The sequence below is a fragment of the Fusarium pseudograminearum genome, chromosome 1 (genome assembly GCF_000303195.2).
Source record: "Fusarium pseudograminearum CS3096 chromosome 1, whole genome shotgun sequence".
NCBI lineage: Eukaryota > Fungi > Ascomycota > Sordariomycetes > Hypocreales > Nectriaceae > Fusarium > Fusarium pseudograminearum.
This window is the reverse complement of record NC_031951.1, coordinates 582,614-597,988: the sequence shown is the minus strand read 5'-3', so window position 1 is coordinate 597,988 and position 15,375 is coordinate 582,614. Positions and strand designations below refer to the sequence as shown.

At 47.8% G+C, this 15,375-nt stretch overlaps 6 protein-coding genes across 6 annotated transcripts; 4 read left to right on the top strand and 2 right to left on the bottom strand.

The window, feature by feature from the left end:
* Positions 1-39: 39 nt before the first annotated feature.
* FPSE_06957 (uncharacterized protein) lies at positions 40-947 on the top strand (the record flags this gene model as incomplete). The annotated part of the gene is made up of 2 exons (XM_009260075.1): positions 40-211; positions 262-947. The coding sequence occupies 2 exons, from the start codon at positions 40-42 to the stop codon at positions 945-947; spliced, it is 858 nt and encodes a 285-aa protein (XP_009258350.1).
* A 616-nt stretch (positions 948-1,563) lies between these two features.
* FPSE_06956 (uncharacterized protein) lies at positions 1,564-2,284 on the top strand (the record flags this gene model as incomplete). The annotated part of the gene is made up of 2 exons (XM_009260074.1): positions 1,564-2,018; positions 2,074-2,284. 2 exons carry the CDS (start codon positions 1,564-1,566, stop codon positions 2,282-2,284), a joined length of 666 nt encoding a protein of 221 aa, XP_009258349.1.
* A 396-nt stretch (positions 2,285-2,680) lies between these two features.
* FPSE_06955 (uncharacterized protein) lies at positions 2,681-4,262 on the bottom strand (the record flags this gene model as incomplete). The annotated part of the gene is made up of 3 exons (XM_009260073.1): positions 2,681-3,462; positions 3,517-3,928; positions 3,981-4,262. 3 exons carry the CDS (start codon positions 4,260-4,262, stop codon positions 2,681-2,683), a joined length of 1,476 nt encoding a protein of 491 aa, XP_009258348.1.
* A 3,259-nt stretch (positions 4,263-7,521) lies between these two features.
* On the top strand, positions 7,522-11,124 carry FPSE_06954 (uncharacterized protein; the record flags this gene model as incomplete). The annotated part of the gene is made up of 6 exons (XM_009260072.1): positions 7,522-7,651; positions 7,709-8,811; positions 8,858-9,138; positions 9,189-9,783; positions 9,841-10,005; positions 10,057-11,124. The coding sequence occupies 6 exons, from the start codon at positions 7,522-7,524 to the stop codon at positions 11,122-11,124; spliced, it is 3,342 nt and encodes a 1,113-aa protein (XP_009258347.1).
* Positions 11,125-11,783: 659 nt separating this feature from the next.
* On the top strand, positions 11,784-12,347 carry FPSE_06953 (uncharacterized protein; the record flags this gene model as incomplete). The annotated part of the gene is made up of 1 exon (XM_009260071.1): positions 11,784-12,347. One exon carries the CDS (start codon positions 11,784-11,786, stop codon positions 12,345-12,347), a length of 564 nt encoding a protein of 187 aa, XP_009258346.1.
* A 206-nt stretch (positions 12,348-12,553) lies between these two features.
* Positions 12,554-14,789, bottom strand: FPSE_06952 (uncharacterized protein; the record flags this gene model as incomplete). The annotated part of the gene is made up of 4 exons (XM_009260070.1): positions 12,554-12,661; positions 12,711-12,862; positions 13,806-14,239; positions 14,302-14,789. The coding sequence occupies 4 exons, from the start codon at positions 14,787-14,789 to the stop codon at positions 12,554-12,556; spliced, it is 1,182 nt and encodes a 393-aa protein (XP_009258345.1).
* Positions 14,790-15,375: the final 586 nt, after the last annotated feature.

Here is a 15,375-nt window from a genome sequence, read left to right as displayed (position 1 = left end):
TCAAGACTCAACTATTTCGTGCCACTTTCCGCAATCAAGATGGCGGTACTCAAACCATTCAGAGGCGACTATTACCTCTGGGAATATCTACCAAGTCTCCCAGGTGCCATTGCGTTTACAATCTTTTTTCTTGTCATTACTTCAGCACAAGGATGGCGCATGTTTAAAGGCAAACACCGGTTCTGTATACCTTTTTTTATCGGTGGAGTTTGTAAGTGCCCAACATCTCACTATTCTCCTTCCATACTCACAAGCTTGTAGGTGAAGTACTTGGATATGTCTTTCGAGCTCTCGCTTGGAACGCAACCAACTCCCTCCCGATATACATCATGCAATCCCTCTTCCTTCTCCTTCCGCCAGTCTTCTTCGCCGCGACATTATACATGGTATACTCTCGCATCGTCAGAGCTGTAGGCGGAGAAGATTGTTCTCTTATCTCTGTCCGAAAAACAACTCGACTTTTTGTCATTGGAGATTTCATCACGTTCAATATCCAAGGCAATGGCGGTGGCTTGCTAGCCAATCAGAAACTCGCCAACGCCGGCAAGATCATCGTCATTGTCGGCCTCATTGCACAAGTTATACTCTTCCTCGCATTTGTGGTCTGTTGTGTGGTATTTCACCGACGATTCAGAGTCCATTTGAGACAGTCTCACACTCCTGTCGAGATACGCTGGGAAGCATATCTCAACATGCTGTATGTTACTTCGGCTCTTATTCTTGTGAGGAATGTCTTCAGAGTTGTCGAGTTTGTCATGGATAAGGAAGGCTATCTTCAGCAGAAAGAGTGGCCAACCTTTGTGTTTGACTCTGTTCTTATGTTTCTTGTCATGATGGCTTTTTATATCTGGTATCCCGGAAACCTTACATCGCGCTTGAGGGACTCTACCGTTGAACTTGTTCCGAAGCGACGTGTTAGCGCAAGGGAAGCCAGCGCTTCAGAGTAGTCGGAATAATGCTATGCGCTCTGAAAAAGACACTTGGATGTGGCTTGGATATTATCACCAGTGCTGTTGCATCGTTTGTTAGTTTAGTGCCAATAGCGCGTCCATTTAACAATAAAAGAAAGCTTAAACTCTATTCTGTTCTCTATCCTTATTCACAGGACCACACATTTAGTGTCTCGAATCAGCCCTCCAAGGCTAAATGTGACAACATCCCCTACGCGCCCAAACCCCTTAGCCTAACAAAAGCCACCGCCAAAAATGCAATAATTCAGGGGTACATTAAGCCACAATTGCTTCTTTCAGTGTCAAAAGGTGTCACTGGTGGATGGAGACTTTTTATTGTTCAGCTGGTGGCGCTACCTCTGGGTCTAGACCGCGCGGGACTGTTAGGGAGACGTTGGTTTGTAACAGCGGCTGAAGAACTCGTGATTGATATTTCCAGGGGTCGACGAATGAGAGTCTTTGTATAGCGAGAGTTGAAAAGTCCAGCTGAAAGCCACTGGAGGGTATTGTTGTGATATAAGAAGCCATTGTATGCATGCACTTGAACTCACTGCCAAGCACTTTACTCATCTTGTTATATCTAACACGAAATATTACACCAGTCAAATCCAAGATGGCCCGATCAATTATTCTTGCTCTTCTCCTCTCCTCAACTGCCCTCGCATCGAATCCCGTCTTTGGTGCCTACTCTACAGATTCATGCGACACATGTCTGGATCAAACCTATGAGAGCTGTCCAGGAGACTACAAGACACGTTCCTACGCAACATGTATGTGCGCAGGTGACGGCAGCGCCAACTTTGTGTCCTGCCTCTCATCTTGCGATCCAACTCTCAATGAGCCTGCCAATGCAAGTGCCACCTACTACGGGTACTGTCTCATGTTCTTCAAAGAGCTATGTGATGGTGCGCAGGAGTTTGTGAGCAGTGATACATATGCCGAGCAGTGTTCCAAGGAGGCTATAAAGGCTGGCGGGATCGGCGAGAAGGGAAATGATTCCGGAGACGATGGCGGTTCTGGAAGTGATGGTGGCTCTGATAAGGAGAGTGACGCCGATGCTGATGAGAGGTAAGTCATTGACGTTGGAGCGAAGCATGGAAGCGTTGGTCTAATGCGATGATAGTACTGCAATTGAAGCACCGACCAAGACAAACGAGTCAGCTAGTGAAAAGACCAACGAAAAGGGCGAATCCAATGAGACAGGTGCTGCTACCACGACAGGCGACTCTAGCAAGACATCCGAGACAGCTCAGACAACATCTGGTGCTAAAGCGACGGCTATTCCCGCCATGGCCCTTTTCGCTGGTCTTGGATTGCAGTTCATCAATGTCTAAGTTGTCTTATCAGTCCGCTGGTCGGGCGCTTGGAATGAGAAGGTGAGATATTTGGACCTTTGCCCAGCATAAGCAAATTGTCAAATCGTATGGCGATCCTGGTGCGGTGTATGATCATGAAGATGCAGAGTGTTTAGTTGTTAGACATAATTCATTGAATCGTATATACTCCTGTTAAAATGACGCAGATATAGCGGGCTTGCTCGATGTCTATTGGAATGTTAGCTGGAAGTCGCTGCGTTGGTGAAACATGTCGATCCAAGATAAGGCCGTTCATGTATGGCGCCTCGTGATCACTCATCACTGTAGAGAAACCGTCGGGCTTTTGCATATGGGAAATAAATGTCATATATTAAAGTGCTTTATCGTATACTCCGACGCTGAAAATTGTATCGACTATCTTGTATGGTTTCCTGGCAATTCGTAAAATACCTGAGGGTTTTCTAACTCGGCAGGCCGACCGTCACCATTCAACTCCGACGGCGACGTCACATCACCAGCCTTGTATGTATCTTTCTCATGCATTGGAGGAGGAGACGTGATTGGAGTGCCGGCTGCTTCGGGGATATATGTCTCTTCAGTCTGAGCAACAGGAGCGTGCTTGTTTCGTTGCTTCATAAAGAACCAGGCCAAAGCACCGACAGCAATGACACCAGCGGCGACGCCAACACCGAGTCCAGCCTTGGCACCCGTGGTTAAACCTCCAGTCTCGGCAGGCTTGGAGTCGTCGTCTCCTGAATCGTCCTTGTTGCCCGATCCAGTCTCGTTCTTGGGCAGTGTTTGTGGCAACACTGTGTACTCCTCCCATTCGTTGGAAATGTTCTTGTGTGCCTGGATAATAGTTCCGTTGGACCAGTAGTAGATCCACGTCATGCCTCTGCTTTGCTGGTACGCAACTGCTATATCGGAACTGGGGTCGTCGGCCAGAGGCCAGGTGCTCTCGGATCGGTTGGGTGTGATTTGCCAGTCGTTTTGGATAGCGATGGCTTCGCGGAGGACGTTGTCATCGCCGATGTAGAAGAGACTTCGGGTCTTTGATCGGTCCGTGGCCATACCGATTGACTTGATGGACGAGTTCCATCCGGGTAGAGAGTAGTCGGCTTCGGTGGAACTCAAGCGGATCTTGGCCGTGGCTGTGTTGTTCGTGTAGTTACCTGCCAATTCTTGAGGGAAAGCAGCTAAGATGGGTTAGTAATTAATTACTAGAAGGCGAGTAACGGAGAGGTACATACCGAGCTTCCACTTGCCACTCTTTTGCGTGCGACTTGTCTCAATGTTATCTTTACCCTTGGGGAAAGCCACCGTCATGTTCTTGGCGTTCTTGTCGTCGTACCAGACAGTACCGATGGCGATTCCCTCTGCGGTGTCCTGCGACACGATGCCTCCATCGATCCAGTTGGTGTTGTCGGTATACTTCATCATCATAATTTGCTTGTCGGCGTTGTGGTAGAAGACACGATATCCGTCATCTTCGCCGCCTCCAAGCAGGTCAACAGCAAGACCTGATTCCTTGTGGACGGTGTCGACCTCGGCGGTCAATGAGATGGTGTACTCGCCGACTTTGTTGAGTGTTCCCGACTTCATGTCGCATTCGTAGTATCCGTTGACGATGACGCTGTCCTCTGATTGCCAGAAAATAGATGCCTATGTTGTATGTCAGTGACTAGTTCTGGTTTGTAGAAACATCCTCCCGTACAATGATCTTTGTGTTATCCCACCAGCCGACTCCTGCCAGCGCGGTACCATTGCGCGGTGTATTTTCGGTATCGAGAACATTCGGCTTATCGAGAGGGAAAATCGGCGTATCCTCGCTATTGCAGTTGCTGTAAAAGATCTTGCCCGTAGCAGTATCTTGGATTCCGACCTGGGTAGTTCGATCGGTAGCGTAGGCGTAGAGAGCGGAGCTATAGCTGGGCTGAACCCAAGCTGCTAGCAGCAGCCATGGCAGCATAAGCCACTGTTTTTGATGTGGAGACATGGCGATGTCGAACGGTAGAGGATCGAGTCGAGCGGGACACTTCGAAGAAGCCAAGGAAATGGAGAAAAGGCAGGATTTAATACAGAATCCTGCAACGGTTGAACCCGACAGAACTCGACCCGCATTGTCTCCTCCTTGATCTGAGCTTACATATTGCTTCTGACCGTAGGATTGTGAACCCTGCAAAAGATGAGACCTGCTAGCCTAGTTAATAAATCGCCGCTTACTTTCCAATTTCGCAACAGTGTGTCTTATCCACAAAGCGCAATGGGGCAGTGGAGATATCTTTTCAGCTTTCGCCCATTCAGAACTATTAAATCTTTTCATCTAACTGTCAATAGAAAAACAAGCGAGATTCATTCGAACTGAATACCCTCTCGGGATTGGTAAGTAATCAGTCAACAGCCCTATGCCTTGTCCCTGTCGGCGGCAGCCAATCTGCAGACAAGCTTCCGGGCAATGCCACGGGCCTTGTGGATCTATGCCACTTTTGTTGCCGTCTAATGCATGTAAGATTTCAGCTGCGTCGGCTTTTGCTGCTATTCGCCTGTAGTGTGATTGAAGGAGTGCTGTGCAACGCCACGCCACACCGGCCGGCTGTTGGTCTGCCTTGCGAGCAGTCGGGAATATTAACCGGCTAGAAGCTCAACAGACGCAATTAGCCGGTCAGTTCATGACCGTTGGACTAGACTCGTTAGGCTGTTTATTTTTGAACCCTAAGACTAAGAAGGCGAACTGGCCGTTTCTGTCAATTGTGCTCCATTCCAGCGCGTATTTATCTGCAACAGCATGTCACCAGCCGGGATTGATGGCGTGGTTCTGCTGCTTTGGTCTCGGCAGACGAGCCTTTGTTTGGCAGTTGGGGTGATTTCCTGGTATCGAGAAAGTACAGCTTCCTGATCAAGTCATCAATTCAATGACTGCTAGCCAGATAATCCGGGGCTTGTTTAGTGAATTGAACTGTTGATAGGACCTAATAAACGCCGCACATACCCTATGGTCTGTTGATTACTGCGATTGATAGAATGGACGCCAATGTTTCAAGCTACTGGGCTAACTAAGCCTCAGCCGCATGGCACTTCCTTCCTCGGTAAAACGATTCCAACTCGAGACCCTGGAATTCACAAGCAGCCAAGCAATTCTTTTCAGCTAGAATTGCCAATTTGTCGAGATCGTGCCTTGCATGGGTTTTCGCAACCATCGAATCAACTCGTACCTCTTTAATTCATCCCTGTAACATGTGCCGATGACAGTCGAGACTTGGCTTGGCGATGGGAAGCCAAGACAACACCCTGCAAGATGAGAGACGAAATACCAAAGAGGATTTAACGAGCCTTGAATTCTCTATCTAATTGAGGGAAAGCAGCCTTGCACGTGATCCCAGCGTGTTGACACTCTGCTAACTTACAATCCAATCCCCAGACCTCCCCCTCCCCTCCCACATCAATGGCACAGCTACCTACCCTCGCCAGCTCCCTAGTAAAATAAACGTCCCTCTCATCCGTTATACCCAGACATACTGACGCTCTATCCATAGAATGGTGGCTGTTCTGCATATGAGAAGGAAGCAGCACATTGAGATGCGGTTAATGACCAAGGGTAAGGTGCGTGCGAGAACTCAGGCTGTTCATTATAGCGAAAATGACTAGAGGGCAGGACCTCTTGGCCTTGTTCTTGTTTGCTTTGGGCATGCGGGGGGTTGCCTTGCCTTTCTCAACGGGGAGTGGTACTGTTTGACCGGCAGGGGTCTTTACATCAAGAAGGTAACACTTATAATATATATCCAGTTCAACGGGCGTTGTGATGACTGTAGGGTGAGTAGGGTAATGACTTTGATGGATAAGTGACTCGTTGCAAGAGATGAAAGAAGACGAAGAAGACGAAGAAGACGAAAGCCGCCTTATGTTCACTCCAATTTTCCAAAGGGCTTGATAGAAGTATGGGTCCTTTTCGGGTACACAGTGGCCTGGGTCCATGGCGCCGCGCTCCTGGGCCTTGAATAAATGTCATTATGTTCAGATCAACAGAGAAAGGCCAAAAGCAAACGACGCAGGAAAGACATCCAGGAATTTTAGTGGCGATAACCACTCGGTGGCGTATGCGTCCCACCTCTTCGCCCGTTCACACCATCGCCTACGTCGCTCAAGCGTGAGCATTTGGAGGTCGAAACCAAACAGACGAAAGCTGTGCGGCAATCAGAGCAGAGATCACGAGACAGTAGACGTGGCCCTTGCGACCTCAACCAACGCAGAGATAAGACTGATCAATCGGGTACAAGTGCTAGATGACGATGACGAGAAATGCAAGACCAAAAAGGCCCGCTCCCCGGGAACGTTGAGCCTCTTGGGGGCTCTTTCGCATCCTGTCGGACGCTTTGTGATATATCGAGTGGGTTGTCCATCGATGGAATCGATGTGTTCGTCGCAGGGTATTTCTTTTGGGACCTTGCCACCTCGAAAACACCGCTTTGCACAGCTTCGCTGTGATGTCTGGATCGACCATTTTCATCTTGGGCGTCAGAAGGCTTCCGCCGCCAGAGTTGTTAGCCGACTGGCCAGACCCCGCCCCCCGATCGTGATGATGGGGAGGAATTGGCATAGAAGGTTGTCGTCTAACGATGGATCGAAGGTCGTTATCGTCGCCTGGCGACGGGCGGCGGCCCGCCAGCACAGTAACCGGACCCTGACTTATCGCTTTATCCGTCCGGAATATTGCTTTAGACAGCTTGATTGTAATGTCATACCTTCCACCAGCCACTTCGATCATATTAGACCCATAGACCTCAGACCAAGATCTGATGTAAGTCCAGGTGGCAGTGAAGCCCATTTTTATCGTCGCGCCTCGCTACGTTGCCAAATCAACTAATATGCGAGACCTAAACAAGCACTAGAGCCAGTACCTTTGAATGGCTAACGTGCTTACTGACCCAGTTGACGCTTACTGTAAGATTCATCGCTGCATCTGACTTAAATAGGATGATAATTTTTAAATAAATTAGTGGTTAGCAATATCTTGATTAATATCTTAGTTCTTACCTATTTCCATTTTCGGTTGAGGACATTAGCTTGTTCACTTTCTTATTCGACGTCATCTGCACCTTGTTGCACTTCTTTATCACATTGCCCACTTTGCATATTCTTTACAATCTACTTGATCTTGGCTGTCTACTCGTAAGAAAACATCCCAGTTACATGACAGCCTCTCTCCTCTGAAAGATCGTATTTATTCCTATTTGCTCAAATAATATTACAGTGCACACATGGACAGCTTACGGAACGTCCACTCCGATCTCTTCAGTCTTGTACGCTTATACGAAGGCACTCGATTCGTCGAGAATCTAGCCCTAGAGCGACTTGTCAATGACGTCGATTACTTCGACATTAGCAAGAGTATAAATGCCCACGGCTGCTTCAGATAAACTGTCACTAACCACGGACGATATATAGATACAAAATTTGATCCATGGAGTAACCCATCGCCAGCTCTCATCTTCGTCGTCGATGGCGAAGTCACGGTCACAGTCCCCGATAGTATCTCCACCCTACCGAACCACTCATCTCTACAATCAGAGTGCCAAGCCGTGTCCAAGTCCCTTAAACGCGGCGCATGTCTCAACTCCACCTCTCAAATGCTTGACATCCTCTCCAAAGAGAACCACGATGTACCTACAAACCCGAGATTCGGAGAAGCAAGGGTTTTGTACCAAGCAGCGACACACTTAAAGCTTGGGAGAATAAATCTGCGCCAGTCTCGCAACATTCCTGAAGATATGCGCTCTCCGATGATTCAGGCTTTACTGCAAAAGTTATTCCTCGTCACATTTCCCGTTTCTGAAACGCATTTTGGCTTGACAGGTCAAGTACTGGACTGCGAGCTGAAGATGACTTCTCTCAACAGCGGATCCACTCAGGACAATCCATTTGGCGATGACAATGGACCCTCGCTTTTTGGTTACGATGATGGTAACCCTGATTCTCCCTATAGCCCTCTCGATGATGCCTTTGCACCTATCTACGATGCAAAACCAGCAAGAAGCCGCACACCTTCAAACCTATCGATAGCGTCCACCTCAAGACCCCAATCAATGCTAGGATCGGACCTGTACAACGACTCCCAGCTCCCTCTCCCAAAAAGCCGCAGCAATCCAAACCTGAAGTTAATGATCACTACCGAGAAGCCCCCGGTTACCTCGAGTGACGATGGCAACCTCGGCGTGTTCAAATCGCAGTCCATCCTCTCCAAGACAGAGCGCAAGCGTCAAAGTATCCCGCAATTCAAGGAACGAACACCTGATACCAGGCGGATAAGAGTACATGCTGCTAAAAGAATTATCAATATGCTTATGCATCCGAAAGGCCTTAATGTGCGGACTGGTGACCCGATAGATCAGGCCATCATGGACGACGTCGAAGCCAACATGGAAATTCTGTCTCTTAGTCAGGGAGAGTATCTGGCACATCATGGGGAGCGATATCCTGGTCTTCTTCTCGTGATAGACGGTAATTTGGAGGCGCGTAACGGGGATACGAATAATACACAATCAGCTAAGGTGACTATACATTCGGCTTTCCAACGAGGCGTGCTAACGGGTATAGGTCCCAATGTCGAAGTTGAGTCCCGGCGACATGATCGGTCACAGCAGCTTAATCCAAAACAACAAATCCCAATTCGACTTTAGAGCCGTAACAAAGTCAACAGTTGGCTTGTTACCAAGAACCTTCCTTCGGCGGCTGACGGAGCTGTGTCCTCAGATGCTGGTGGTGCTGGCCGCCAAGATGCATGATCTTCTACCCCCTTTGATTTCATTAATCGACTTTGCGCTGGACTGGTCAACGGTCAAAGCTGGAGGAGAAATCTACAAAAAGGGAGACGTCAGGTAAATAGTACCAAGCAGCAAATGAAGCTATTCTGGCTAACATTTGGCAGTGATTGCATCTCCTTTGTCGTCAAAGGACGTATTCGCATCAGTGAAGAGAGCACAGCCGCTGGAGATATGCACATCAAGGAGTACGGTCCAGGGAATGCCTTTGGCGTGCTCGAGTTCCACACAAACCACCCAAGACCATCAACAGCTCACGCTATCCGAAAGTCTGAGATGGCGCAATTACAAAAGTCAGCTTACCAGAAACTCATCAACTACGCGCCCGATCTAGGAACAAAGCTCTGGGGGAGTATCGCCCAGCCACCCCGAACTGACCAGGCCCAACCGAATACAATGCCATCAGACCCTAATCGTCTTCGGACTATTGCTGTGTTCCCACTCTCTGTCGAAGTCCCGGCTGCCAAGTGTGCAACACTTCTGTCTTCTGCGTTAGTGGCGCTCGGCATTTACGACAAGGAAAGTGTATCGTTTGTCGAGTCACATAGTGTCATTAGTGCTATAGGTGATTCTGTATTCACTGACGCTGGGAATAAGTATTTGGAAGATTACGTAGCTCATGTTGAGCAAAATTCGAACTTATCTATACTTGTTGGAGAGAATTCGGTTGACTCGACGTGGAACGATATCTGTATATCAACGGTGAGAAGCTCCGCACTTGATGGGTGTTGAGCAAAAATACTGACTAGGTACTTATAGGCTGATCTGATTATCCTCATGGCTATGGACGATGCAGATCCAAGAATCACCAGAGTTGAATTGAAGCTTGAACGACACGGAACGCTCGCCCAGAAGGTTCTTGTCCTAGTGGATGATGGGGAGGACGAGGTTTGCCCTCAAGCTATCACCAAGCCATACATACAAGTAAGTTAATAGGTTAACGGGATTCGTAGAAAACAAACTAATCGAATATAGGAAAGGTCATGGCTTGCGACTCCCACGTCCCATATTGAGAGAGTCCGCCTCGCCAATAATGACTCTTGTCGTGATTTTGAACGTCTGGCACGTCGCATAACTGGACGGTCAATTGCCGTTGTGTTTGGCGGAGGTGGCGCTCGCGGATTCGCCCACTTGGGTACCCTGCAAGCTCTCGAGGAAGAAGGTATACCATTTGACATAGTGGGCGGTACTTCCATGGGTGCCTTCATTGGCGCTCTATACTCAAGCCACATGTCTATCGATCGCACGGTAGAGGCTGCCAGGGCTTTCAGCAAGGTGTCGCGTTGGTACAGATATCTTTTAGATTTCACGATGCCCGTCTTGGCTTGGACATCAGGCACCATGTTTACGAGCCACGTATCTTCAGCAATGGACCAAGACCTAGATTCCAGTGATCTACGATTGGCGTTTTATTGCAATGCGACGAATATGAGTCAAGGTGGTCGAGGTCAGACTATGTATCCCCAAGCCCGGTCTCTTTGGCAGATGGTTCGGGCCTCTATGAGTATCCCGCCCATTTTCCCGCCGTTTGCCGTGGAGGGGGAGGGCGATATTCTTGTTGATGGGTGCTTCTCAGCCAACGTTCCTGTCTTTCCAGCTTTGTCACTGGGTGCTGAAATTGTTCTAGCTTTCGATGTCTCCAACACAGCTGGCGCGCCGCCACCACAAACACTTGGTCAATCAGTATCAGGATGGTGGAATTTTGCGCAAATGATGTTCCCTTGCACGAGTTCACGAAAGCCACACAGAGATTCACCGCATGGGGCTGTGGGGTCTGATGGAGATGTCTGGGGTTCGCTGCAACTGCTTGAACTTATAACATTTTCAACCAACACCAACGAGATCAAGGCCATTCAGGATACACCGGAGTGTTTGTATATGCTGCATGATTTGGGTAAAACTGGCACGTTTGACATGGAAAAGTTTGATGATATACGGGAGATGGGGTATGAGGGTGCCAAGAGATGGTTGCGAGATTTGAAGAGATCTGGTAAACTGGATCATCTCGCACTTCCCAGGGGTATCAAGACTGAGAGAGTTTAGCATTGATCGTTATAGTATTTAATCGAGAGTTCAATATGAGATAAAGTGTCGACATAACCTGGAGCTTTGTCCACAGCTTATCTCGGCATTAAAGTTTCCCCACACGGCAGAGACAAATGAGGCTAATAATAGTATAGAACTGTCAAAGCGAGAAACTAAAGAATATTATTGGTCTAGAAAGTTGATTTCTCCCTTTTCCCAACCATTATGGGGCAACGAGTCATCAATTGCTGTGCCTCTTGATTATTTTTCATTCCAAGGGCCCGAGCGGAAAATCAACAGCCTCACTTTTTTATCCCATCAGCATTTCCCTCCCTTGGGAGGTCAACAAATTGTCCCCTGAGATAATCTCGTATGCTGTTTCCCCTCCAATGCCTCATAACCAGCCCTCGATGCTTACTAGAGTTGACCTAAAAGGGTTGGAACACTCGAACCATCTCACAATCGCCTGCTGCGGGGAAGACAAGGTCAATCTGATTCTGATTCATTGGTAGGTAAGAAGAGAGCAGAGAGCTCGAGCCAAGACGCCATGCCATGCCATGCCCGAACGGATACACACGTGGTCTAGGTTTCATATGCCGTACCCATCATATGCATGACAAACCATGACTAACGTCTTATATAAGATCCAATTGACAAACCACGATAATTATACGCAAATGCGCAAAAAGGCGATGCGCTTAAAGCATCAGGTTCTCGTCACAGCACCCATCCCAGGCCACGTGCCCCCAGAAGCCGTCCTCGCTCACATCCAAACCTTCACCCCCCTCCTCAAGCACAATGCAGTATTCACAAGCTTCTCCGAGATTCCCCCCGACACGGCACGCGTCCACAGCGAGCCCTTTTTCGGTCCACCAAACAGCAGCGTCCGAAGCTTTCTCTGCTTCCAGCGACTAGAACTCGTCGCGGGTCTGACGCAGGATGAGTACTGGCCCATCACCTTTCTCAAAATCCACAACGGCATTCGCGCGCGCGTTGACGCGAGAGCTAGCGTTACTGTCTGGATAGAGTGTCTTGTAAGACAAGCGCCAGACCCGGGAACGCCGAGTAGTAACGGGACGCTTGTGGAGGAGTGGGAGCTTTTTGAGGAGGTGGTCGTTGAGGCGCATGGGTTGCTTATGCCGTTTGTTTCGAGATATACTGATTTGGCGCATGTGGGGATTTGTCAGAGGATTATGGATGATATTATGGAGAATGGCTTATTAAATGGGAAGACGGCTTAGGGGGGGTTATTACTAATACGTTATTCTTACTTGTATTTATTAATGAGATGTGTCGGTCGATGAGACTGATGTTTATGTTCACATGAGGAGTCTGGCTCATCAAAGCGACCTGGGAGCTTGTACCTCTGTAACAATGAATGAAATTCTTCAACTTTAGTTTCTTTAATTTGAGTTATGTATATCTTGGAAGTTACTCCTTGTCGATGTTACTTGGTATACGTGATGACACCAACAGGAACAATCGCATCATCTCGATACACAACCGCCTCGTGATAATTCGTCATTCCACCGTCTTTCATCAAAACGGCTTCGACCTATACCAGATAGTCAGTAAATTACATGTCTCATACGTTTCAGAGTCACCTTGGTTCTCACACTGTCGTAGCCTCTGGAAGGCCTAGTTCGGAACGGGTTCCCAACCCGTAGGCGCTGCACCCGTCCAGGAACGTATTTACACAGAAACATCGCTTTGAGGCCACATCCGGTGGCGCGTGTTTGAGAAAACATGTCTGCTTCTGTCTCTCGTTAGTACCTTAACTGATGAAGACGACTAGACTTACTATATGAAGAATGCGTCGTATAAATCCCCTTTCCAAACAAACCACGAGCTTAAAAGTCAGCAATACTTCAAAAACAAAGAAAAATCTTACCTGACCGGCTGACTTTGAAAGAATGGTTGATTATCCCATAAATACCACACGCATCGTTCTGACAGACCAACAGCTGTCCATTCCTTTCTCCTAATTCACACCCAACGTGACAATAGCGCGTTGTTCCGTGGAAGCCGAAGCTCCAAGAGCCATGTCGTCTAAGTCTATACGCGTTCCATCTTTGACCACGATGACTGGCACGGAACTCTGCTTCATCAACGTGAAATATGTTTTCTATACGTGGTGGAGGGCCGTCGGAGCGTGACCATTTGCGGTTGAAGCGGTCTTTTACTATTGTCTTGTTAGCGGGAGGGGAGTCTTGTGGGTGGTAATGTACCTTGTCTGTATTGTTCATCTGATCGACTCAGAACATAAAATGGCTTGGACGTGTTAGAATAGGTTTGGGCTTCTTAGGTTGATAGAGTTATTTACCGCTACAACAGACATGTTTATAACTATCAATATCACAGATTAGAGCTGTGTATTGAGGATGTGTTTTGAACTATCGTTCAAGTGCGAGATACTGATTGTTGAAGGAGATTTGGGTTTGGTTCGTGGAGATTGATCATCCGAAGTCTTCGACGGAGGTTATTTTTAAGTGAGGGTATTTTGTTTACTCAAGCATCAAGCGACAAAGGACTTTACTTATAGTAATTAAATGTCTATGAAACAGAGACGGAAGAGAATATTTGTTGCTGCAAAGTATGTGAACAAATGATAGATGTTGGTAGGTCAGCAGTCAGTGTAACCTTGACATAGAAGCAACATGATTGTATCACTATCAAGAATCACCAAACCATCAACATACCAGCACCGAGAAGCAGCCCAAGAGTCACTCCAAGTACACTAACAACACCGCCAACTCTAGAAGCAGCATTCTTATCATCTTTCTCTTTATCATCATCACCCTTCTCACCCTTATCCGCACTTCCCGTCGCCGTTTCTTGATGAATCAGAGTCACAGCAGGTACCCAAGTCGCATATGCAAGATCTTTCAATTGCTCCTCCCCCCACTCGCCAGCAATCACTCTCGTCGTCCTGACATCGTCACTGTCGGTTATAGGTATCCTCGACATCAAGCCGTTCGTCTCAGCCACACCGTCCAAACTCGTAACCGTGACTACGTGGTCGCGACCATCATAAAAGACCTGACAGACATTTGGGTTTGGTTGATTGCTCATGGTAGGCTTTAGTGGACCGAGCGTGGATTTACAGAAGCCGTAAATGTCGCCAGCGTAGCCGCTGTGTATCCGTTAGTTTTCAGTAGTTTTCAGTTCTCGTGGATCAGTTAGCACGATACGTACTTTGGACAGCACATAGCAAGAGTTTCAGATTTATCAATAACATTCTTCCAAAAATCTGTAGGTTGAAGTGGCACTGCAATAGTATTGGCATAAAGCTCAGCAATTGCCTCCGTCGGCGAGACTGTTATGGCGCCCGAGACGTCGATTTCACCACTCTTGCTCCCATGCTTCAACGTGGCGACAGTTTTCCAACCATCAGGACAAGCAAGTCCTGGGGAGAAATAGTGATAGACTCCCTGACCAGAAATAACCGACGACGTCTGCTTCCCGTACGCGTCATAATTGCTTCCACTGGGATAGCAATCACCGAAAGGTTTGGCTTCGCAGGAAGAGGACATGACAAAATTTAGGTAAGGAGACGTCGCATTGACAAAGAGTATGTGGTCGGTATTGGCAGTTGCTGTGCATGATGGGGGTGCTGTGAATGTTTTTGTTAGAGGCCCCAAGTTGCTGGCGCTGAAGCCGAAGAATTCTGTCGCTGTAGGCATTTTGACAAATGTTAGGCGGTGTCACGAACGTGGCAATACTCTAGTGAATCCTCGGTGAGGTATAGCTTGTTCTTATACGAAAACAGCGGCTAAAGTCTTTATTCAGCCTTGTAAATCGGCTAGAGTGGACAAGAGGCACAGCACACACCTCATCTCGTCTAGGCAACAAACATGGTGTGATTGGTGCTCTTGGCCGATTGCTTTGGGTAGGTCGAGAGGATGACAGAAAAGTCAAGACTTCAGCCTAAGATAATAGGGAATGAGTAGCCTCATAGCGGATATAAGATGACTAGACTATTTTGATACCTGGGTAAGTGATCAATGGCTTTCTGTAACCCGAGAACAACTAAACAGCAGGGGTTCCCTAGTCCTGGACAAAAGATCCTCGATGTAACAGTAAGCCGGACTACAGGGGTTATTTAGTTTCCATTTCGCGATTGACTGGGTACATTGGCATAACAAAGTTTAAGACGTCTAATTAAAGTTGAGTCAAGTGTATAATCTGAGGGAATACTAGACCAACCTACGAGAATAGTTACGACATAATATTGTCCTCTTTTTGGAGTTCACTGAAGTATGGAGTATC